Source organism: Arachis ipaensis, chromosome B8 (assembly GCF_059453495.1).
Source record: "Arachis ipaensis isolate K30076 ecotype BB chromosome B8, ASM5945349v1, whole genome shotgun sequence".
NCBI classification, from domain to species: Eukaryota; Viridiplantae; Streptophyta; class Magnoliopsida; order Fabales; family Fabaceae; genus Arachis; species Arachis ipaensis.
In genome coordinates this window covers 605,868-630,388 of record NC_142443.1, presented here as the reverse complement: position 1 = coordinate 630,388, position 24,521 = coordinate 605,868, and the positions used below count along the sequence as shown (strand labels likewise).

The following is a 24,521-nucleotide window of genomic DNA, read 5'->3' as shown; positions in this document are numbered from 1 at the left end:
GTATCAAGTAGTAATATCAAATTCATAATCATTTCTGTAAAAGTGAAAATACAAATAGTTGAGTTGTTTTATCACGTACAAGATAAAAATTGGATGTCATTTTTTATTTTTAATATTAGACTAATAATTGTATTTTTTTTAAATGGTAGATTGTTATGATATTTCTTTAAAATATGAGACGATTTAATTTAGAAAGTAGAAATCAAATCGTTCCATATTTCGAAAATATAAAAATTGAACCTTTTTTATTTTTGTACTTAATTTCTTCAATTTATATTTAAAAATAAAAAAATTTAAAATATCCGATTTATGTATATCTCATATTTTGTTATATATATTTTTAAAAAATATCAAAAATTATAACATTAAAATATATCATTCATCTCACTTTTATGAAATGAAAGAAAGAAATTTTGCCGAAAGAAAACAAAACCAAAAAACAGTTTTGACTAGAGGAGCGTTGACCTTGACCCCCGAGTGGCATTCATTTGAGTGTGTAGAAAAAATAAGAAACGCATTGCCATTGGTCCCATACTGCATGCTTCTGTAACCATATCAAACAACAAATCACCCAAAACGTTGTCGTTTAGCCTCGGCAGCGCCTTCAATTTCATCATTCTGCGCAAAAAATGGTCGGTTCCTTCCGAGTTGTTGTAGAGTTGTAGAGTGTACTGTTGCTGCCACTTGCTACCTTTCCTTGCTCCGATCACCTTCCCATTCTTCAAACGTAACCTCAACTTAGTACTCTCCATTTTCGCTCTCACTTCATTATTGCAACTTGGAATCAAATATAAAATGGAGTACGAGACTCAAAACTCGTTTTTACTATTATTGGAAATGGAAACCCTTCCTACAACTTCTAAAAATAACTGCCTTCTTAATCCCTAAGTTACTGCATTAGCATTTTACTTCTATTATGTAATTTTACTCAATTTATATCAGGTTTCTGAGCATTGGTGAGTGTAGCCATGTCAGGTCCATCAGGTGCTAAGGTTGGAGATTTGATTGATTTTAAGTGGGGAACTCAGACGGGAGCTGGTGTGAAAAATAAAGATGTTAGGTTCTATGAATCCTTTGTTTATGAGGGAGTTGAATATTTTCTCTATGACTGTGCCTACTTTTACCTTGATCACCATTTTGAAACTTCTGTTGGTAAGCTTGTGAAGATGTATGAGAGACCAACACATGAGAAGGTGCTCAAAGTTGTCTGGTTTTTTCGTCCCTCCGAAGTTCGCAACTTCTTGGGGGATTATCAGCCTCGTTGGAATGAGTTGTTCTTGGCATCTGGTGCAGGCAAAGGTCTTTCCAATATCACTCCTCTGGTAACTTTGTGCTATTATTTCATTATCTGAAATTCTGAATTCCCTATATTGTCTATAGTATAGTATTATCAAAAGAAATGAGTGAAAGAAGTTGCATTTGCTTGCAGTTATGTTGATAAGAGATTAGGCTCCATTTATATGATTTGTTTGTTGAGGAGTGCTAGGGAGCCAGCAACTTTTGTGTTTTGTAACCATCAATAGTGTTTTTAATGGTGTGAGATTACATCCAATGATGGGAGATCACTCACTTTTCTTTTAATGGTTAAGTGTTGGCTACAAAACACAAAAATTGCTGGCCCTCTAGATTTTCTCTTGTTTTGTTATTGCTCTGAAAACTTATTAACCCATGCACTATTTAATATTACTTGATGAAGTTGAGGAAATAATCTGTGTCATTCTTATGGTAAAGTGTGCTACTTTTATACCTCTTCTCTCCAAATTTGTTTTCAGGAATCAATTATTAGAAAATGCAATGTGGTTTGCACATCAAGGGACAAGAGAAATACTGAACCATCTGAAATAGAGTTGAAGACAGCTGATTTCTTTTTCAATTGTGCTTTTGATGTTGGAAGGCGTGCAATCCTTGATAACTTTCCAGATGTTATAGGTGGAATTGAAGGTTAGTTATTTGCATTTGGTATTTACTTGGTATTTTTATGTGCGGAAACTACAAACTGTTTGGCTTATTAATGTGGAACAATTATTAAATTTATTCAGTACACAGGCTGTAGTTGCATAAAATTAACATTCCCATTTACATTAATTCATTGTGTTACTGTCATGCAGTTACAAGTTTCTTTAACAGGAAACAGGAGAGTAATCCAAGTAAACCTCTCCAGGCTAGGACAAAGACACGACCTAAAACTTTGATCAACACTAGGAGTGATCCTTCTGGCATGTTGTGCCAGCAAATTGAACATAATGCTGAAGTGAGAACGTCTGAGAATGTTGTGCCAAAGAGTTCATCGGATGCTTTTCCATATAAAAAGAGGAAGGTTGAAGATGAAAATCCAACCCTTAGTCCAAGTCGCGAATTCCCAATGGAGAAGGAGTTAGATGAAAAGGGGGAAAAACTCAGGCAGGATAAAGGAGTCAATAGATGCAGGAAGATTACTGAGGTGACTAAAGGACCCAATGCAGTAAGTGTTCATCCATGAAAATCATAATTTTAACTTGTTTCTTGAAGGATCAATCCTAAATGGATAGAATGAATCAGACACACCATAGCTTCAGTATCTGCTTGCTTGGCTTGTTGAGTAACATACTGATGACAATATTGTAGGAATCTGGAAGGTTCACCATTTTGATCATTAATTAGTTTATCATCGAAATTCTACACATTTCCTCTTCATTTTAATTATTTAGTAAAAAATGATAGTATTATTACTTACTCTTCATTAATGTAGGATGCTGAGAGATCATTGCATTCTTTTCCATATAAGAAGAGGAAGCTTGGAGATGAGAAGTTGGTCACTAATAGAAGATCAGATCCGGTAAGTGTCACCCGTGATAGTTGCCATCATAAATGTCTTTCTTACAAGACTAACCCAGATGGGACAAATGAAATTAGATACACTATAACATCTGTTATCTGCTTGTTTGTTGAGTTGAGAAAAATAACCACACAAATACTGTAATAGTATGATTCATCAGTAAATATTATGATATTGAAGTTCTTTTTTCCCTTATTATTTGGATAAAATGATGGGAGTCCTTCTTTAGTCACTCCTTAAATGTTGAATGATAAGGGATCATTATCACATTCTTTTCCATTTAAAAAGGGGAAGATCAATAGGAGTTTGAGCATTAGTCAACCTAACAAATCCCTTAAGGACAAGGAATTTGACGAGGAAGTGGCAAAAGTCAGACAGGACGAGAGCAGAGTCAAAACACCTGCGGGAGTTATTGAGGTGACTGAAAGACCAGATGCTGTAAGTCTCATCCGTAACTGTTATCATATTTCATCTACTTATGTGAAGGATTAATCCTTGACTGGGAAAAACAAATCAGATACATATTAATTATTCTGCTTGGTGTGTTGAGAGAAATAATCACCCCCTCATTTTTGTTGTTTCTGCAGGAAAGAAGGAGGTGGTTTAAGAAGGAGGTTGGTTCTGCTTTTCTAATACTTGCTACAGATTCCTGGCTCTAGGCTTTTGGCACATTTAAGTTTACATGGAAAATATCTTTTTCTTAATTGGATAATAAAGGAGCTGGTATCTCTTCCTAAAGAACACAAAAACAGCATTTATGGAAGTTTGTTCACATTTTCTTTTTTGGAAATCTTGGTATCTTGCACCCGGTGCTACTGGATTTAATTCAGTTCAAACAATTTATCAACACATCACAACAGTTTGTATTGTATGCTTGTATCATACAGATATAATGTGAAATTAATGTTGTGCATTTTTTTTCATAAAAAAATAATTCTAGCATTGGGACCAAAGATTGCGGGAAGCACAGGAGATGGGTACTCTGGTCTTGCTTAGTAATCTGGATCCATCCTTTTCCTCCATTGACGTAGAGGTATATATTATTCAGATTTGCAACTCCTTTTATTTTTGTTTGGATATTTCTACAGAAGGGATCTCGCTTCAATGTCAATATTGCTCATTAAACTGTTGACGACTGATTCAACCAATTATGCTTCTAACCAACTTCATGGAAATTCCAACGAGTTAATGATATAGTTTGTTATGACATATTTTTAAAGTCTGCTATGTCTTGTGTGTGGAAATGGATTATGTATAGATTCACAATGGATATGACAGACAAACTGAAGTGAGATGGGAGTTATTTTTTCCCACTTAGGAGTAAAGTTGGGTGTCGATTTTATATTATCAGTTTTTCTCTAATGATGGTCCTCGTTTTTGTTCTTCAAATTTTTTCAGAACATAGTTTGGTCTGCTCTCCAAAAGAAGGTTGACGCAAGGCTAATAGAACAGAGAGTGAAATCCAATGATTACTATGGTATTTACATATTTAACTATATAACAATTATTTTATTTTATTATTGGTCTGTCATTTTGGTTACAAAAAAATTCCCCATACATAATATGCCTTTTTTGATGTTTAACTTATGATTTGATTTGATTTTTGTTTATCATTGGATGACAGGTAGAGCACTGGTTATTTTCAAGACAGAAGATGCAGCTCAGTATGCAATGTCTGAGTTGAATAGGAGATGCCTTGTTCTTGAAGATGGAAGGCAATTCATTCATTGCTCTATTTGTCTTGATTGTAATAATGATAATATCATCTTATTCTTCCTAAAGCATACCCCTAAAACTCTTTGTCACTTGCAGGGTTGTCAGAGCCCGAAAGGGAACTATAACAGAACCCAACAAGCAACGCAAATTCCATGGTCATTTGACCATTGACAGAATCCCACCTGAAAGGCTGCGCCCAGAAATGGTACCATAAAATTCAATTTGCCGATTGATTTACCTCTACCCTTTTTCTATCCATATTTATGTTCTTTGCTTTTTATAGAGAAATGCAGTATCAACATCACATTGTGCTCAAGGCAATACAATTGAATATGAGATGGCTAGTGACTGGCTCTTGCAATACAAGAAATATGATGTCTCATGGGAAGCATTGTCTAAGGTGGTTTAGCATAACATTCCGAAGCACTATATTTTTCTGTTTTGCTTGCCCATGCATTTTGTTCATAATGAATAGATGCTTTAACATTTTTCCTTTACAGAAACAAAGGAAAGAGATAGAAGATGTGAAGAACAAACTTAAACTGGACAGAATTTTTGGTGAAACCTCCTAGCTATTAACCAACTAACAAATTTGAGTTTGACAGAACCATGTTGTACTAATCATGTTTCTGCAGTACAAGAAATTCTTCTTGGCATACAGTGTTCACCATTTTTTGTAGGGTCTAACCGATTTGATATCAGCTATATGTTTTTTGGATGGCATGACACTACATTCATTGTTTTTTGAACAACTAAGGGTAAATATATACACATACATTCTCTTCATGCAAATTCTTGTTTTTTAAGAGTTTGTTTCTATCCCAACTATGTTTTAGAAGCATAGCATTTTTCAGCTGAATCAAGATATATGAAAAACATGAGAAAAATAAAAGTTAATAAACAAGAAGCCTGATATAAAGAAATTAGTACACATTGTTATACATCGTGCATGGAAACTAGAAAGAGGAAGGGGAGTTACCTGCTTGAGTTTAAGGTCATTGTGTTTTGTGTCATCTCATCCTCAAACTGCTGTTGTTGCAGCCGCCACCATTGCAGTCATTTGGTGATTAGTTTCAGTTTGTTGCGCATCCACTCATGACTCATCCAAATCTAATTTTGAGTTTTTGGTCAACCAAGTCAAAATGAACGTACAATGTACAACACTATGAGATGGGCCAGCAGGAAAGCCCAAGAGAAAGCCACAACAGAACAGATATTGGGCTAATTCAATTTTTCATTTTTGGTTTGGGGCTTCCGCCTTGCTTTATGTGATTCATTCACAGTGAGAAAATATCTTATTCCAATTTCCAATGTTACTACCAGGGCTGGAAGTGAGCAGAGTTGAGTCGAGTTAGACCAAGTTCAAGCTCGACTCACCAAAATTGAATTTGGCTCATAACTCGACTTATTAACAATCGAGCCTATTTCTTAAACTCAAGCTCGACTCACCAAAAGCTCACAAGCTGGCTCAAACTCACGAGCTGGCTCAAATAATAGAAACATAAATACATAATCTATAATTTTATATCAATAAATTATAAATTATATATTTTAAAAAATATTTGAAAAGAACAATTATTATTTATCTATCAATAAATATAATTTTTTTATTTATGTCTTACATCAAAATTATATGTAATAAATAAATATAAATTTTAAATAATTAAGATAATTAATGTATATATAATTATATATTATTATTTCATATGTATATATATAATATTAAAAGTATAGACTAGATGCATATAGGATATGTATATTAATAATTATATATATAATCGAGTTAACTCACGAGCTAATGAGCTGAGCTTATCCAAACTCAAACTCGACTCATTTAATTTATGAGCTCAATTTCAGGTTCAAGCTTGACTCACCAGCTCACGAGCTTAGCTTATCGAGTTATTAACAAGTCGAACTCGAGCAGGCTCATAAGCTGGCTTGACTCACTTCCGGTTCTAGTTACTATTAGCCAAGTAGTCATAGAGTTGAATACTTAAATACCAAAAAATATAAAATAATATAGGCGTAGAGAAAAGAAGTGACACTAGAGACTAGAGTTAAGATTAATAGATTATAGATTTGGCAGAGCTCACTTGTGCATTATATTTACTCTGTATTCATCGTATATAATTAAGCTATAACCTAAGTGTGTGTTGGTATTTTTTTTTTTAGTTTAATGAATCGCAATCGCCTTAACTATTAACTAATATTCCTTTTTAAATAAAAAAAGAAAAATAAAAGGAAAGGAGAAGCAAATAGGAAAAGCAAAATCAAAATTTATTTTGGTCACCGAATATTGGCACGTTATTTTTTGGAGTTGAAAGTTGATAGTTTTTTTTGTCTTGAAGTTGATGGTTGAAACTTATCCATCAACCCAAAATATATACTAATACAAGGTTTAAGTTGTGGATGGTGTGTGTGTCCCCATAGATAGCATGGTCGTTCTCTGGTCGTCCACGACATAAACATAAGAATCAACAAATTAAAGTATTAAACCATGTTTTATTTATTTATTTTATTCCTTTTCTACGCAGTCTTAATCATTCACTTGTGGTGATTACTAAATAGAATTTCAAATACTAATTATATTGTGTGATAGTTTGTGTGTTGATGTTGTTTAAGGTACACATTTCTTCTATAATCAATGTCTATCACACTGTCACCATGTGAACGTGCCTCCATTTAAATTCAATGGAGTACAATTTTCTCACCACGTCATTAATTATTGTTTGGTTTTCTACTACTCTACTTCATTGGCAATGCAAAGGTATTATTTTTCAATTTTCATGCACTAGTCTCACAAATAATTAATTAACTAATTTTGCTCGTTCAATTTTGTGGGCTTGAATATTTGTTTGGACACCAAAGTTGGGAATCCCACTCCAACAGATACGCAATCTCCTGTCCCATGCTTATTCCGTTTCCAATTGAGTGAAGAGGATGCAATCTTTTGAAGGAATCAAACTCTATTATACTTTCATTGGGACATAGCCACATAGGTCACATCCATCTTTCTGCGCCATCTTCCACCAACACTTTCTAATTTTCTATACTCTCCCAACAATGTACAAGTGTTTAATTAATTCGTTTAAGAGAAAAACCCAAAACAGCACTGATAATTATCTCAAAAGACAATAAGGTCTTTGATAAAAAAAAAAAAACTCAATTCGATCTCTGACAATTTTTTCGAAAAGACAACGACTTTGTGCAAAAAAAAAGTTAATATTATTTTTTTTGGCACAAGGGCTAAACAATCCCAAAAAAAAGATCAAGAGTCAGATTGGATTTTTTTTTCTTAGACTCTGATTGTCCTTTCGAAATAATTGATAGGGACCGGATGGGTATTCACTCAGTCTAAGAACACAAAATAAGTTTATTATTAGTGAAAAAATTTCATTAAAAATATAAAAAATTTATGTTTTTAATATATTTATTTTGTCTTTATTAAATAAAAATATTTAAAATTTTTTATTAATAATAAATTTATAAAGTACATATTAGTTAAATTCTTAATTAATTAATATAAGAAAAAGTATAGGTAACCAACAAGATTTTTGAACAATGTGTAAACAATGTGAATTAATAGGGTTAAAAGAGTAAATTTAATTAGTAGCATTAAATTAAGGTGTAGTGTATTCTCATTTGATTGGTGGTTGTTCATATTGTTCAAAATTTTCATTGTTCTCCTAACACTCCCCATTCATATGTTATTTATTATTGAATGCGAAGAATTTGGGTCGGTGAAATTCAATTTTTTTAATTTCAATAGATACTAAAGTATAAAAGAGTTTTAGATAAATATTTAATCATATATTACTAGATTACTAAAAGTAACTAATATAATGCAGTCTTATTACTTAAAAAATTATTTAAATATATGAATTTGATTACATGACACTCTTAATATAAAATATGAGAAAATTTAGAGGGTTAAAAGTAAGTAATTACATACTATTGGATGAAATTTTATATTATTAAAAATATTAATAATAACTAATTGATTATTACAAATCACAAGATTTGCTGGACCTAGCACTCTTCGTAAAGTATAATGATGAGTCAATAATTTAGTACATTTGAATAAATGATGAATCATATAATGAAGTATAGTGCAGCTTAGAATTAAATAAGTTAGTTACAACATACCTTAGGGATATAGACTCTTCTTTTCCTATGATATGCAATGCAAATGCGTTTCTCCCTTTATTACTTCACGTGCCAAAAATTGAAGCCGTTGTCATTATTATATTTGGAACCTAACCTCGAAGAAAGGGTAAATTGGAACGACCATTATTCGAAAAATCTGAAGCATAATATATAAAAGAGGGACAAATAAATAATCCTCAAATGGAATCCAGTGGTGCTTCCTCAATACATGCATGATAGATGAATTAGAATGTAGGCGCACACTTTTTAGGCCAAATTTTAGGGGAGAATTTCAGGCATGGTAAATTTGTCCCCACACTATAATAATCCAAATGAATGTGTACGTAGGTTAATTATTTATTGAACTGCCTAACTATTATATCATCATTATGCACAATATATTGGACCTAATTAATTTGCTTGATGACTTGATGTGGCTATTAATGGAAGTGGTTACTATATAGAGGTCATTGTTGTCACTAAGAATAAGTTATACGGATCTTCCTTTTTTTTTTATATATATAAAATATGATGATCATGGTTAGCAAAGATATATTGTGATGAGCAATAACGTGCTGTGCAATCTCTGTGTTACGTAACTTTATATATGCAATGCATGATGCATGTAAAATCAACCTCAATGGTATTGGTTGAGCAAACATGATGCTATAGCAATTAGCGTTATATTATTATGTCGTCACAGTGCAGGTTTTAATGATATAATATCCTAAGACTTCTCTCTTTATGTATCAACCTATGAAGCGGACACTTCGCTGAGTTGTCGTGTCCACGTATCGGACATATTTCGGACACCACACTTACTGTCGGATACACATGTCTACTGTGTCCAACCGTATCTTAATAAAAAGTAAAAAAATTCTTCTCCGGACATGCTTGGACACACCTAAATAACATCACGTGTCAGCGTGTCCAGTCTTATTCTTAAGATATATTCGTAAAATAAATTTAGATATAGTATATATTATTATTTACTAAAATAAAAAATATTTTAAATACTTGATATAATTAAAATAAGACATTAAAAATAATTAAAAAAATTAATTATAATTTAAAAACTATATTTTTTTTTTATTTTGTAAATCTAAACTAGAGCTATTTAAGTACTTATTATTGGCCAATAAACTATTACATACAAAAAATAGAATTTGAAATTAAAGTAAAACATCATGCATGTTTTGTGACGAGTCATTTATCTTTAAGTAAATGAGTCTTATCGAAAGATTAGTTACTGGATTTGTATAGAAGGAGATGTATATATTCTATATTAGTTAAAAAGTTTTCTTGGTGGCAACTTAAAATTATACATATACATGTACATATACACACTATACAATAAAAAAGTATCGGGATAAAATATATTTTTTGTCTCTGAAATTTGATAATAGTTTTAAAGATACCCTTAAATTTTATTTTGTTTTAATTTTGTCCGAAATTTTCGATTTGCATCAAATATATCCTTAACGGTTAATTTTCAAAAAATTTAAGACCAATTCAACAATAATTTCATAAAAACAACACTCAACACAAGAAAATCAAGCATAATTTTCATGCATTATTGTTAAATTGGTCTTAAATTTTTTGAAATTTTAGCCATCGAGGGTATATTTGATGCAAATCAAAAATTTTTGGGACAAAATTGAAATAAAATAAAACTTATAGGTATTTTAAAAACTTTTACCAAACTTCAGGAATAAAAAATATTCTTTACCTAAAAGTATTGAGAAAGAGAAGAAAACATAATAAAATGAGATGAAGAATTATTATATGAATCCATGTATTTTGATTTGTCATTTTGAGATCTTATTTATAGGCACTGAGTTCATACACGAAAAGAAACATCTCTTTAAATAGATAAAACTCTTCAATAAGTCACAACTTTTCATTATAAGTTACAACTTTTCAATAAATCACAATTCTATGAACAGATACAACCTTTCAAACCTGACTTTTTTCATGCATTTTGAAAATCTCTCTCATAATAATTATTTTGCTTCATCAATAATCAGTTTAATGTTATAATCTTACAATTACCATGATAATAGCGACATAACTAAACGGTCATGAAGATCATCATTCAAATCTTCAAATGCTTTTGCAATAAAAAAAAAAAAAAACAGAAAGTGGATGCATGTACACAAATTAAATGCCTCTCGAATAAGCAAACATATAGATTCTCTAAAAAATTTATATCAGTACATATTAAATGTACCTTGTTAAATGTACCTTATTTTCCAAATATATAGATTCTCTATAAAACTTATATTAAGAAATACATTAATCTTTGTCAGAATTTTACAATGATTTTATATGTATGTATTGTCATGTTTCTAAAACAGAGAAAAGAAAACTGCAATAATAGTCCTCTTACCTTAATATCACAAACTGGTATTCACACACAAATACATGTACATGGTTCAAAAATAAACTTTTTCTTAAACAACAAAATATTCATGTCATGCCAAATACAAATTCTTTTGGTCCCCATACCTATTTTTCTGGTTTTGCCACTGCCAACAACAGAAGAATTCATACACCTCATAAAACCAAGTGGGGTCTCAAGCACCCTTAAGCATTAGATTAATTAGTATGACCCATAACTTATTGTTAGTCTAATTCATAGTTTAACTTAATCATGCTGAATTAATTAAATAATTCCTGCTTAGTCAATCTTATATATATATTAATTAGGATAGGCAAAAAAACAAGAGAAAACACACCTATATAACCAACTAAACCGGCTTCTTGGTTGGTCAATGTTGGTGTAGAAGAAGAAGAAGGTGAACACAGATAGAGAGATTATTTTTATCAGACCAATCTATCTATCTCTTCTGGTATGTTCTTATATCTATCTATCTATTCATTGCAGTGTTCTCTCTAAACAAGAGAGACAATCAAGATTATATATACTATATAGATATATTTTCCAACCATCACTACCCATGCATGCATGTATGTCACTAACCATAACCAAACTTGAAGCAATGGAGAGCTTAAAATCACCTTTCAAGGGTGTTGTAAAAGACATTCGTGCAAGATCTTTTCACTATAAACAAGATTGGTCTTCTGCTACACACTCAGGATTCGGGCAAGTTGATTTTTTAGTTATCTTTTCAGAAAATTATGAATAAATAACTATGTAGTTATTGACCACTTTGCTTTTTATTTTGATTAACTTCAGGATCTTGGCTCCAACTACCTATATTTTCTTTGCTTCTGCACTTCCTGTTATTGCATTTGGGGAGCAAATAAGTAGAGACACAGGTACCTACTTCATCTTCTTCCTCTGCATGCATGTCTCTTATTTAATTATACACCATACAAGATATGCAAATTTGTAATCAAGTTTAATTTGAATGTAGATGGAAGTTTGAGTACAGTGGAAACACTGGCTTCTACTGCCATATGTGGATTCATACACTCAGTATTTGGTGGTCAACCTCTGCTTATACTTGGTGTTGCTGAGCCAACCATCATCATGTATACATATTTATACAACTTTGCTAAAGATAGAGATGGTTTGGGACAAGAACTCTTTTTGGCTTGGGCAGGATGGTAAGTAAAGATTAATTTCCATGCATTATTCCAAAGTTTAATATTTTATATACTTGTTGTTATAACCAAAATCTTTTCACTATCTCAGGGTTTGTGTTTGGACTGCTCTCTTGTTATTTCTTCTTGCAATATTCAATGCTGGAAATATCATCAATAGATTTACAAGGATTGCTGGTGAGCTTTTTGGAATGCTGATTACTGTCTTGTTCATTCAACAGGCCATTAAGGTCAGTTTCTGATATATATATATATATATATATATATATATATATATATATATATATAGGCATCAAATGAAGCATGAGTTTTAGCATAACATAACAGATGGGGGAGAGGACATTATTTGACACAAGTTCTTGGAAAATGCAGGGAATGGTGAGTGAGTTTAAGGTTCCTAAGGAGGGAAACCCAACATTGGAAAAGTATCAGTTTCATTGGTTGTATGCTAATGGATTACTGGGTATTATATTCACCTTTGGCCTTCTCTATACTTCCTTAAAAAGCAGAAGAGCAAGGTCATGGTTATATGGAACAGGTTTGTGTGGTGGATTCTCAAGCCATTTTTTAGCACAACCAAAACTATGTTCTAGAATTTGATGAGATAGGTTTGTTTGTTTTGAACAGGGTGGTTCAGAAGTTTCATTGCAGATTATGGGGTGCCTCTCATGGTGCTGCTCTGGACAGCCCTATCATTCACAGTACCAAGTAAAGTTCCTTCTGGAGTTCCAAGAAGACTTGTTTCTCCTCTTGCTTGGGATTCCACATCTTTGCATCATTGGACTGTCATCAAAGTAAGCCATATATTCTTCCATACAATCACACTTGTTGCTGCTTTTGTTGTTTTGGAAAATACTAATAAGATAACATTTAATGCAGGACATGGGCAAGGTTTCACCAACATATATATTTGCTGCTTTTATTCCTGCCATAATGATAGCAGGGCTTTATTTCTTTGATCACAGTGTTGCTTCACAGTTAGCACAGCAGAAGGAATTCAACCTAAAGAAGCCTTCTGCATATCACTATGACATATTGCTACTAGGATTCATGGCATGTTTCTGCCTTAAACATAGTTTTTTAAATGTATCTCTATCATGTTAATTGTAATTAGATTGGATTTAAGAACTGAAGTTTTACTTTGGTTTGATTGGAAACTTGATCAGACTTTGCTTTGTGGATTAATTGGCCTGCCTCCTTCAAATGGAGTTCTGCCTCAATCCCCTATGCACACCAAGAGCCTGGCTGTTCTCAAGAAACAGGTAGGTGAATGAGCTTTGGAATTTGGAATCAGTAGCAGCAAGTTTTATTAATGAATCTGAGATTTGATATTATATTTTTTAATTGTAGTTGATAAGAAGAAAGATGGTTAAAAGTGCCAAAGAAAGCATAAAGCAGAAAGCAAGCAAATCAGAAATCTATGGGAATCTGCAGGCTGTGTTTATAGAAATGGATAGCACTCAAGATGTAAGCATAATCCTTCAAATCTTGTCCCAATTGAAGAATAGCTAAGTTCATATTATTCATCTTGAATTTTGATTGTTCACAGAACCATTCAGTGGCCAAAGAACTAGCTGAACTAAAAGAGATTGTCCTAAATGGTGAAGATAAAGGAGAAAACAAGGAGAGTAATTTTGATCCTGAGAAACACATTGATGCATATCTACCAGTGAGAGTAAATGAGCAGAGAGTGAGCAATCTCTTACAATCACTCCTTGTTGGAGCATCAGTCTTTGCTATGCCTGCCATAAAAAAGATTCCAACTTCAGTTCTATGGGGATACTTTGCATACATGGCCATTGATAGTCTTCCAGGAAATCAATTCTGGGAAAGAATACTGCTACTCTTTGTGACACCTAGTAGGTGGTACAAGTAAGTGGAAGCTACTCATTTCCATGTAAAAGACTTAAAAACTCAATGGTGTTTCTGATGGCAATCCAATTTTGCAGGTTGTTGGAAGGGGATCATGCTTCTTTTGTTGAGTCAGTACCATTCAAACATATAATGTTATTCACACTGTTCCAATGTGTGTATTTCTTGGTTTGTTTTGGAGTGACATGGATTCCAATAGCTGGAATATTGTTCCCATTGCCTTTCTTTGTGTTGATCACACTGAGGCAGCATATTCTCCCCAAATTCTTCATTCCTCACCATCTAAGGGAACTAGATGCTGCTGAATATGAAGAAATAGTAGCAGGTGCTCCAAGATTGAGTCTCAACATGTCTTTTAAGGTACATCATGATGCTCATATATATATATTTTCACTATTCCATCTTTCTTTTTCAAGGTGTTGATTATTTGCATTTACATATCAGGAGGTGGAATCACCTATTGTTGGATCAAGAGAAAAAGGTGATGCTGAAATGTTAGATGAGTTAACTACTAACAGAGGAGAGGTGAAGGTCAGAACTTTTAGCTTCAATGAAGAAAGACAAAGCCAGGTAACTATGTTTCAACTGTCATTTGATTCCAATCAGCTTAAATTCTTTGGACATTTCTCTTTCTCACACAAATATAGATATCTTTTGCAGGTTTATCCAGATGAAAGAGTGAGTGAAATGGATCCCACACTCACACAATGATCATGTTGTATAGGTAAGTTTCCAATTCCCTATAGAAAAGGAATGAAAGGAGAATATGATATATATTGATATCAATATATTGGAGATGGTCAAAGTTGTGAAATGTAGAAAATTTGAAGGCCACCAGTTATAGTTTGTGGATTTTAGATGTAAAATTTGCAAATTTGTAGTGAGTTGAATCTTCCATAGATAGTAATTTAGTTAAACATATCAAATTTTTTAACAATTTTTATGTATCATCTTTATATAAAATTAACTTTTATGTGAGTAATTATCTTATTGTGAAATTAATATTTTGTTCTGCTAAAATATACATTAATTATATCCTAGTAAAGTAGCTATTGGGGCTGCCACCTCATCATATTCATATATATCCTACTAATTGTTGTTCCATCACTCAAGAAACAAGAAAATTATTTGTATGGTTAATTAATTATTTCAATCTAAATCCGGTGGACAGATACCATGTAATCAACTGTATGAAACCACATGCGACTATGTTAATTGGTGCCTAATGAATGTACAAAAACAATCATTCTCAAAACTGCTATAGTAAAATTCCAAGTATCGTTGTCTTTACATCCGAAGGGTATTTACAAATTTAATTAATTAATATTATTAATATTATTAATATTATTATTAATATTAATAAACAGTTATTAATCGTTTAGTATTATTTGGTTAGAGGGACACAATAAAAGATTGTGTATGTTTAAAATATTGTGTCTATTAGTTAAAGGGACATAACTCTTTAAAAATTATATATGTTCAAAATATTGTATTTATTGGAAATAGAAAAGACACAATCATTTGTATACGTAACTAATCATAATTGCTACGTGGAATATGTATAAATAAGTCATTGTTCACTATTTTAGAAATGGGGAGTGCTAGATAAACAATGACTATCTTAAACAATATGAACAACTACCAATTAAATAAAAATACACTATATCCTAATTTAATGCTACTAATTAAATTTAAGATTAATTTACTCTTTTAACCCTATTAATTCACATTATTCACACATTGTTCAAAAATGTTGTTGGTTATCTGTACTTTTCCTTCAGAAATACAAGTATTAAGTGTACATTTTAATCAACTATTAAGAGATTTTTTTGTTCAAAAGAGTTGAGAATTTTTTACTATTGCTAATTAAGAAATTCTTAGGTTTCATTGTATTTTGGGAGAGTATTGTCATCAACCCTATAGCAACTAAGTGTGGGGATAAATATCTCTCTAAAAAAAGCAATCTAATCGTGTGTCTTGAAACCACTACACAAATATAAGATTTTGTCATCTTCTCATACTAATATACTCAATAACATTTAACTCTTCATACTTATTTATTAAAAAAAAAACTCAATAGTATGATTGTTATATATTTTTAGAATTTAATTTTGATATACTATTAGTGTAAAATAATTTTACACGTGCATATAACCCTACATTAATAAAAATAACTACTTTTAATATTGACCGCATAAATGATCATCCAAAAAAATAAATATAATTATACGACTGTGTAAAATATTTTGGACTGTACATCAAAATTAAACTCATATTTTTAATGGAAAAAAGTTTCAATCTAATATCTAATCATGTATTATAGTAAAGATATTAAACTAATCTTCCACAACTAGACCGACCACCTTAATAAAATAGGTCTATTTTTTTTTTCGGAAATTCCAGAGAAATGGAACCATATTAATAAATTTGTTCACAAAAAGCTGGAATAGTATTGGTTCAATTAATCGAGAACATGGGTTGCCTAAGATAGAATCTGGTGGATCCCCTTCTTCACTGATTTTCACAGGTCAATTGGACACACTGTTCTCAATCCCCCACGAGGGTATCATTAAAACATGTAGATTTGGTAAACAGCATTCGCCAAATTCACATAATTGAAGGGTAATCTCGTCCTTTCACTCCAGAGATCTAGTAGGACACAGCATAACCCACCTTCTCATGAGAAGATCTGTATGAACATGATCCAATCCAAAGCCATGTGTATTGGCATCATTCTACAAAACGACACTAAAATGGTCATTTCATTCGAGTATATTTTTAGTTGAATCCCATCCATAATGTTTGTTTATAAATAATGTTGTGCGGTGGCGTAGCAAACCCATTTGGATGCCACTTAAACAAAGTTTTGAAGGGACAAAATAATGTCGGAATGTGCATAAACTTAGCTTAGAAAGACATAATTACTAAGCGGTGGCGACATATTCTCCAATTAAACTTATATGATGCATGAATTAAGGTGTGTAACATTATTAAATCAAATCTGAATCGCATGAAGTTGGAGTATGCAGACTTTTGAGGTAACCGACAACGTTATGTTCTGAATTTGGAAGTAACATGTGGGTTTAAATTTAATAGCTTTGTGATAATATTATTATCATTATCATTGCCTGAAATTGGAAGCAATTAACTAACCGGTGTAGTATGAAATCTGAATATTATTGCAGTGTTTATCAGTAAAACAATGCGAATTGAATGCGATGCTTAAAATGAAACCGTGACTTCATTAGTCAAAGCAAGCTAAGTAAGGAACACGTGCGTGCTCATCATATATTTACTTGAATAATCCTCCCAAGTCCCAATTATATATACTAAGTAATCAATTCTTTCAACTATATTACATCCACATTAAAAAAAAAATCGGTCATTCGTATTAGGGGTGTACATGGTTCGGTTCGGACCGAAGATTTGGTCCGGTTCCAAAGACTTTAGGGGTTAATTTAGTGTAATTTTATCGGATTTAAGGTCGGATAAATGTCTCAAAAATAGATACAGTCATTATTTCGGGTCAGGTCCGCGTCATAACTCGGGCCACCCGAATTCGACCCGATGGCCCGATCATCATACACAATTAATATTTTGTGTTATTAGTGATAGATGATGGCTATTCTTATGTAGAATTTAAATATTATAAATTTTAATATTTTGTGTTATTAGTCATTATAAGATTATAAGTTAATGTTTTATGTTTAAAATGCATAATACTTTAGACTAATGCATAATATTGTGTTATTTGTATTGATTTAAATATTTGGTGTTATTAGACAATATTAGTATTGATTATGGTTATGCTTTAATTTTAGAGAAGGGCTGGTTCTTGTTATATTTTTTAAGTAAATTTTACTATGTGACTTGTGAAATAAATAATGGTTGGAAATTAGGTGATTTTTACATGCTAAAGACTCATTTTTCATTCGATTTTCACCCGGTCCAAAAGTGCGTAAGTTTCATCGAATCTAAAATCGAGTTAAGATCTAAAAATTAGACTCGGTTTATATTTCGGATCGAATCTGGATTAAGACAAACTCGATGTGGTCCGGCCCATATAAATCCTTAATTCGTATAGAAATAATACATGTATATACACAGATAATAGTGTTTTTTAAATATTATTTGTGGAATTGCTTTTATAATATTTTTCACTTAAAATAATAGTTCTTATAATTAGAAAGTGATAGTTATGTAGTAAATGCATGGAATATTGGAATTTAGTAAAAGGGATTGGGATAGATCCAGTGGCATTAATGTAGTTTAGGTAAGATTGAGTGGTGTTTTCATGCGGCAATTCAAATAAAAACCGAGTGGTTGCTGTGCGGGATCTCATCCATCTCATCTATCTCTGCTTCTTGAATTCATCTCTTGCCATGAAAATGCAGAATCTGACTCTGCTTTTAGTGCTATTCCTCTCAACCTGCCACTCTGCTTTCTCCATCACAGACGGTCAGTACTTCTTAACTTTCCACTTAATTCACTTATTACATAAATACTATATACCATGCATGAGATATGTGCACCATTAGAAATTGTAGAATCTAGAATGTAGTCATCATTTAATTCTTCATTTTGAATTTCTTTATCCGATCCATTTAAATTGTTTTTCTCATATAAAACTTTATTTGGTATTTGAGTCTCTATTAGTTAGATTGATGATGAAATGGATAACATAATTAACCAGATTCATTCATTAAAAAATGTAGCGATCAAACTAAGCACGTAAAAATATTAGAAACCAAACTAAGTATCAAGTGAAAATTGTTAGATCATATTAAGTTTTATCTCTGGTTTCCTATAACATAGCAAATTTAGATTTGAAAAGCCTAAAACTAAATATTTTATTACAGTAATTATAAGTATACTATAAAATAAAGTATTTTAAAAATAATTAAATTATATATAATGGGCCATTACTGATAAATATCCTTTTAAAAGAAAAGAAAGAAAAAACATACAACTCATGGCCATGGGGATCTACAAGAACAATATTTGTCAATCAATCTCTTCACATGGCTTATACACTTCATCATGTGCTCACAGCCTTGCACCAAACATATCATGTTCTATTGTTTCTCACAGTATGGAAACAAATTTTTTTATAAATTAAAAAAAAGTTGTTAAAGATAAATTACTTAGCTCATTTTCTTTGTGGTGGGCCATACATTAACGGTTTTTTTTTTTTCACTTTTCAGGTTTATTGCCGAATGGGAACTTCGAACTGGGCCCAAAACGGGGCCAACTAAAGGGCTCAGTAGTTACGGCCCAAAATGCAATTCCTAATTGGAGCGTAACGGGCTACGTAGAATACATACAATCAGGGCAGAAACAAGGTGACATGCTTCTTGTTGTGCCGGAAGGTGCTTACGCTATTAGGCTCGGCAACGAAGCTTCCATCAAGCAGAACGTGAAGCTCGTGAAGGGGTTGCACTATGCCATAACGTTCAGTGCTGCACGCACGTGCGCACAGGAGGAGAAGCTCAACGTGTCTGTGGTTCCAACCAATGAGAAGAGAGATTGGGGTCAGATCCCCATTCAGACCATGTATGGTAGCAATGGTTGGGAGTCCTTTTCTTGTGGCTTCGTTGCTGATTTTCAAGATGCTCAGATTGTCATCCATAACCCCGGTGTTGAAGAAGACCCTGCTTGTGGCCCACTCATTGATTCCGTTGCCTTGAAGGTCTTGAACCCACCCAGAAGAACCAGAGGTACAAGCTTGTTAATAGTTAAGAATCACAACTTTTGTGTTTTGTAGCCAGTACTTAACCATAAAAAAAAAAAAGTGAGTGATCTCCTACCATTTGATGTAATCTCACACCATTAAAAATATTATTGATGGCCAATTGATGGTTACAAAACACAAAAGTTGTTGGTCCCTAGCACTCCTCTTTAGTTAAAGCTATCAAATTATTTAATAATTCTCGACTATCAACTTTACATGAAATTAATTGCAACTAAATTTTTACCTTTAATTAGTTAAGATTTTACAAAATTTTACTAAGTTAGATGATTTTACAGCGAATTTGCTGAAGAATGGAAACTTCGAAGAAGGGCCATATGTGTTTCCAAACGCATCTTGGGGGGTTCTGATCCCACCACACATTGAAGATGCTCACAGTCCTCTAATAGGGTGGATAGTTGAGTCTCTGAAAGCAGTGAAGTACATTGATTCAGAACACTTCTCTGTCCCTGAGGGCAAAAGAGCCATTGAACTTGTTGCAGGGAAAGAGAGCGCAATTGCACAAGTTGTGATCACCACAGTTGGAAGGATCTATGACCTCACCTTTGCCGTTGGTGACGCCAGCAATGCATGTGAAGGGTCCATGATGGTTGAAGCATTCGCTGGCAAAGACACAGTCCAAGTCCCTTACCAATCTAAGGGCAAAGGAGGCTTTATCAGAGGCAAGTTGAGGTTCAAGGCTGTGTCAACACGTACCCGTGTTAGGTTCCTAAGCACGTATTACACCATGAAGAATGATAACTCTGGTTCGCTTTGTGGACCCGTCATTGATGACGTCAAATTGCTTAGCGTCCGTTACCCTAGACATGCTTAATTAGTTATATCCAGGATAGTTATGTAGTGTTTATCTTATTATTATAAGATTGCATAGCTAGTGCAATCAAACCACATTCCATGATGATCCGATCCATTTGGTTTCAATGAGCATCGTTGATGCATCTCTTGTAACAATTATTATTATTATTATTATTATTATTACTGTACCATATAATTTTCATCATCATGTACTATCCACCCTGTTTTTCCGTAAAAGTTGGCGAGTTTCTTTCAATATTAAAATTGATGTATGTGGAATGCATGCTAATCTTCTCATATTATCATAATGATATATACAAATTAAAAGGAGCAATTTGGCAAAGATCTCATATTATCACAATTTTGAATTAACGAATCACGCAAAAAAAATTAATGAAAAATAATTAAGGCTAGTTATGAAAGAGGAGAGACTAAACCCTTTTAAAGTTAAAAAAAAAAAAAAAGAAAGATAAATTGTGTGGTCAGTGTTTAGCAGTGATCTCCTAATTTGTAGTAATTGCATGTTGAATGGAATTTGAGTGAGTAAAAATGTGATGAGCAAACGATAGACGCAGTCGCAGTAACAATGCTGTTCTCGCAGAGTCACACGATCATGTTAAATGCCACGTGCGTGTCTGCATGGGTCACGTGCCGCGGGCTTTGGTGTGTTGGGTTTTCGTTCAAAGTGAGTGATTGAGAGAGCGAGCGAGTCTATTTTCCCTTTTCCATCAAAACACTTTCCCATTTCTGCTTCGATCAACCAACGCCGTAACCACCTCAGATCAAAGCAGCACCATGTGGCGGAGGCTCGTCTCTTCTCACTTCAAATCCCTAACTGCACTCTCACCTTCTTCTCATTCCCGATCCGCTTCGCCAGCCCTCCGATTCGCCGCCGCCGCCGCCGCTCCTTCCTCCGCTCCCTTCATTAATCGCCATGTCTCCACCCAATCAGGTATTCCCCTCTTTTCAATATTTTTGGTTCTCCTATTGAGTTATTTATTATTCGATTTTTTATTGGATTTTTTGTTTTTTTAGGTGGTAAGGTAAAACTTAGGGTTGAGGATGTAATGCCCATTGCCACTGGGCACGAACGCGAGGAGATTCAGGCTGATCTCGAGGTTATTCCTTTCCTCATTCCCTACGATTGCGATTCTATGCGTAATGTGGAAATCTTATTAATCGAAATTTAGTACAAGTTTAGATTAGGAGATTTATGCACTGAGTACTACTACTATTCGATTGATTATTTGTTTTTAGGTTTTATTTTCCGAAGTTCTGAGGATGCTTTCCATTATTTTCATTGCTAAAGAAATTTACCAAAAGCTATTTTAAATTCAATCATGCTATTATTTGAATCTCTTAACTTCACTATTAGTCTGCTAAGATTTTTTTCTCTCTCTCTTGTAGTTGGTAAATCTAATCTGTTTCTTATTGTTTAGGGAAGGAATATTCTTGAAATAAACCATCCTGAAGGTCCATTCGGCACAAAGGTTAGTCCCGATAGTGGCATTTAGTTATTTTTAGAAATATAAGATTGCAAAGTTTTTGATGTTTACAAACCATTAGATTTTAGAAGATAAAGTGCTCGGTGGTGTTTTTAGTTTCCTTTTTAGTTGTTTGATTGCATAAGAGGGTATGAGTACTCTGTGTCAGAATTATGTACCGTGTTCAACCTTTTTTTTCTATCATGATTTAAAATAAAATATAGCATAATAAACAGTCATTAAAAAGTTTTAATGCATAAAGTAAGCATAACCAATACATATTGGGTTATTAATCCATTGTTACATAACAAGTGCATAAAAATACTTAGAAGGTTAAATTGATAAAATTGACATTCACATTGGAACAACTATGACTTGCCATTAATGCTCCATTTGTCTGTTGAGTTCAATGCAGAAATAATCCGCCAGAGCTTCTGCTCAGACAGTATTCTAGCATCAATTTATGCTTAATAGAAATAGCTGCCAATCAATATAGAGATGCCCATAAAAAATGTTAAAATTCACGAGGACTATCTGTATTATTCAATTCGATAGGTAATAGTGGTGAATATTTAGCCTTTATGAGAAAATGTTATCCTGAATTGCTTTGTGCTTGGTGGTTAAAGATAAAAGTAAGCATGAGGCTGGAAAACCAATTAGTGAAAGTTATAGCTTGTTAGGTTTGTATTGGGTTTTACAGAAGTAAAAATATGCATTCATTTAAACTATTATTAGAATAATGTGGATTTGAAGTGGGGAAATCCTCTTATTACCCATTGAACCTTAACTGTGTGCTTAAGTTTCTTCACTTTTTGTTTTTCACTTCTAAATTGGCTATCAAACCTGTCTGGGTATTTGTTGTGCTTCTTTTTTATTTATTCCTATTTTATTGTTATAAATATTAGTTTTAGTTTGTATCCACTTTCATTGTTAATATGCTATGTTGATCTACAGGAAGCACCTGCTATTGTAAAGTCTGTCTATGATAGAAGGATAGTCGGATGCCCCGGAGGTGAAGGTGGTAAGTTACTTACCTTTATTTATGAATTCCTATGTGAAAGCTTTCTTACAATGTGGTGAAAATTACTGGAATTTGCTTTTTTATTGAGGTGAAAAACTTTTTTGATCGCAGAGGATGAGCATGATGTTGTCTGGTTTTGGCTGGAGAAGGGCAAGCCTTATGAATGTCCAGTATGCTCACAATGTTTTAAGGTAAGTTGAGATTCATATTCAGTATTTTACCATATCATGAGTAATAAGGAGTTAAATGTCAAAATATGGCAGTATTTATAGATTGAAAATATCCGCTTGTTTACTTGCGCTTGTACTTAAGTATTGATTGCCATTGGTTAATTTAAATACTCAACCTGGCTATTATCATCATCAAAGCTAGTGATAAGTGGGGAAACCAAACCTTCTTTGATGGGTTGTAACATATAGCCATTCTATGATGGATGAAGTGTTTGCCTAAATGAGCTTCTGTTTATTGCACGTATAACTGGAGATAATTTAGTGCCTGTTTTCTAGCTAGGAGCCTGTCACAGCTCATTGTAACTAAATATTTGGTCTTACATTTGCAGCTTGAAGTGGTGGGAGCCGGTGGTGATCCTTATGAACATGGTCACCATTGATTTCATCCTGCAATTTTCGTCCCGGAATAAAATCTTGAAACATGGAGAGACATTGTTTACAATCATGCCGTTAAAATCATTGAGGCCTTTTTGTTTTTTGTTTTGTTTTTTATTGGTTTATATACCTTGCGGTCTTGCAACTCTAGAGATAGAAAGTTTCTACGGTTATTTAGACACAGGCTGGTCATTTTGATCGAGCTATCAAATCCTGTTAGGTTATCATTTTTGCTTTGCGCAATAATTGATAGCAACACTGATTCATTAACTTGGCTTTAATATGTAATAGAACTGGCAGCATTTTTTATTTTGAGCAGCTAAACCCAAAAGCTGTAATCGTATTAATTAAAGAATCTTCCTCTATTTTGGTTGAATTGTTGACCTCATGTGCACCATTTCGACCAGATCATGGGCCTAAGCCCCAAATACCGCCTAATGGACTAAACGAAACCATGTAGTAAGCCCAAATACCGCCTAATGGACTAAACGAAACCATGTGGTAAGCCCAAAAGACATCTAAAATCTGAGCCCAAAAAACGCCTCTAAAAGAAAAGTCATGTTTCTTGTCCACACCTCAACATATTATTTAATATTTATATACAATATGACTTTATTAAAAACGCCTGCAGTTCTAAAATGAGATGATGCTGATAAAAGAATAACATAAATAAATAAACTCTAATAAAATAAGAGAAAGTATAGAAGAATAACATATAGTAAATAATGCAAACATCAGATTAAAAAAA

At 32.8% G+C, this 24,521-nt stretch overlaps 4 protein-coding genes and 1 long non-coding RNA gene across 7 annotated transcripts; 4 read left to right on the top strand and 1 right to left on the bottom strand.

Annotated features, from left to right (window-relative positions):
• Positions 1-604: 604 nt before the first annotated feature.
• On the top strand, positions 605-5,103 carry LOC107614491 (protein ANTI-SILENCING 1). Its single transcript, XM_021108431.2, has 13 exons — positions 605-727; positions 943-1,322; positions 1,773-1,941; positions 2,109-2,461; positions 2,729-2,815; positions 3,104-3,253; positions 3,403-3,429; positions 3,756-3,848; positions 4,214-4,292; positions 4,440-4,530; positions 4,628-4,736; positions 4,815-4,931; positions 5,032-5,103. Exons 2-13 carry the CDS (start codon positions 969-971, stop codon positions 5,101-5,103), a joined length of 1,701 nt encoding a protein of 566 aa, XP_020964090.1. The 5' UTR covers positions 605-727; positions 943-968.
• On the bottom strand, positions 2,054-3,109 carry LOC148546960 (uncharacterized). Its single transcript, XR_015896581.1, has 2 exons — positions 2,714-3,109; positions 2,054-2,608 (listed from the first exon to the last, which is right to left on the bottom strand). It is a non-coding gene; the product is annotated as an uncharacterized LOC148546960 (long non-coding RNA).
• A 6,350-nt stretch (positions 5,104-11,453) lies between the features above and the next one.
• LOC107610327 (boron transporter 4-like) lies at positions 11,454-15,015 on the top strand. 3 transcript variants are annotated; one of them, XM_088497117.1, is made up of 13 exons: positions 11,454-11,783; positions 11,877-11,959; positions 12,058-12,250; positions 12,339-12,477; positions 12,620-12,785; positions 12,875-13,041; positions 13,127-13,300; positions 13,414-13,509; positions 13,598-13,714; positions 13,797-14,119; positions 14,197-14,479; positions 14,564-14,689; positions 14,780-15,015. In XM_088497117.1, the coding sequence occupies exons 1-13, from the start codon at positions 11,638-11,640 to the stop codon at positions 14,828-14,830; spliced, it is 2,064 nt and encodes a 687-aa protein (XP_088353243.1). In that variant the 5' UTR covers positions 11,454-11,637; the 3' UTR covers positions 14,831-15,015. The 3 variants fall into 3 exon arrangements, with proteins under 3 accessions (XP_088353243.1, XP_088353242.1, XP_088353244.1); XM_088497116.1 differs by lacking the exons at positions 11,454-11,783; positions 11,877-11,959 and having other exon boundaries at positions 12,042-12,250; positions 14,767-15,015; XM_088497118.1 differs by lacking the exons at positions 11,454-11,783; positions 11,877-11,959 and having other exon boundaries at positions 12,065-12,250; positions 12,339-12,424.
• Positions 15,016-18,430: 3,415 nt separating this feature from the next.
• Positions 18,431-20,868, top strand: LOC107614242 (BIIDXI-like protein At5g11420). Its single transcript, XM_016316465.3, has 3 exons — positions 18,431-18,577; positions 19,324-19,836; positions 20,147-20,868. Exons 1-3 carry the CDS (start codon positions 18,502-18,504, stop codon positions 20,680-20,682), a joined length of 1,125 nt encoding a protein of 374 aa, XP_016171951.1. The 5' UTR covers positions 18,431-18,501; the 3' UTR covers positions 20,683-20,868.
• A 482-nt stretch (positions 20,869-21,350) lies between these two features.
• On the top strand, positions 21,351-24,149 carry LOC107612671 (cytochrome c oxidase subunit 5b-2, mitochondrial). The gene is made up of 6 exons (XM_016314373.3): positions 21,351-21,615; positions 21,699-21,781; positions 22,103-22,153; positions 23,102-23,168; positions 23,280-23,359; positions 23,728-24,149. Exons 1-6 carry the CDS (start codon positions 21,459-21,461, stop codon positions 23,776-23,778), a joined length of 489 nt encoding a protein of 162 aa, XP_016169859.1. The 5' UTR covers positions 21,351-21,458; the 3' UTR covers positions 23,779-24,149.
• Positions 24,150-24,521: the final 372 nt, after the last annotated feature.

Coding starts and splice junctions, on each gene's coding strand:
- LOC107614491 (XM_021108431.2), top strand. CDS start 969: ATGTCAGGTCCATCAGGTGCTAAGGTTGGAGATTTGATTGATTTTAAG. Junction 3,254..3,402: donor TGACTGAAAGACCAGATGCT/GTAAGTCTCATC, acceptor TTGTTTCTGCAG/GAAAGAAGGAGGTGGTTTAA. Junction 3,849..4,213: donor TTTCCTCCATTGACGTAGAG/GTATATATTATT, acceptor AAATTTTTTCAG/AACATAGTTTGGTCTGCTCT.
- LOC107614242 (XM_016316465.3), top strand. CDS start 18,502: ATGAAAATGCAGAATCTGACTCTGCTTTTAGTGCTATTCCTCTCAACC. Junction 18,578..19,323: donor TGCTTTCTCCATCACAGACG/GTCAGTACTTCT, acceptor TTCACTTTTCAG/GTTTATTGCCGAATGGGAAC. Junction 19,837..20,146: donor CCCACCCAGAAGAACCAGAG/GTACAAGCTTGT, acceptor ATGATTTTACAG/CGAATTTGCTGAAGAATGGA.
- LOC107612671 (XM_016314373.3), top strand. CDS start 21,459: ATGTGGCGGAGGCTCGTCTCTTCTCACTTCAAATCCCTAACTGCACTC. Junction 23,169..23,279: donor ATGCCCCGGAGGTGAAGGTG/GTAAGTTACTTA, acceptor TTTTGATCGCAG/AGGATGAGCATGATGTTGTC. Junction 23,360..23,727: donor TATGCTCACAATGTTTTAAG/GTAAGTTGAGAT, acceptor TTACATTTGCAG/CTTGAAGTGGTGGGAGCCGG.
- LOC107610327 (XM_088497117.1), top strand. CDS start 11,638: ATGCATGCATGTATGTCACTAACCATAACCAAACTTGAAGCAATGGAG. Junction 12,251..12,338: donor TTTTTGGCTTGGGCAGGATG/GTAAGTAAAGAT, acceptor TCACTATCTCAG/GGTTTGTGTTTGGACTGCTC. Junction 14,120..14,196: donor ACACCTAGTAGGTGGTACAA/GTAAGTGGAAGC, acceptor CCAATTTTGCAG/GTTGTTGGAAGGGGATCATG.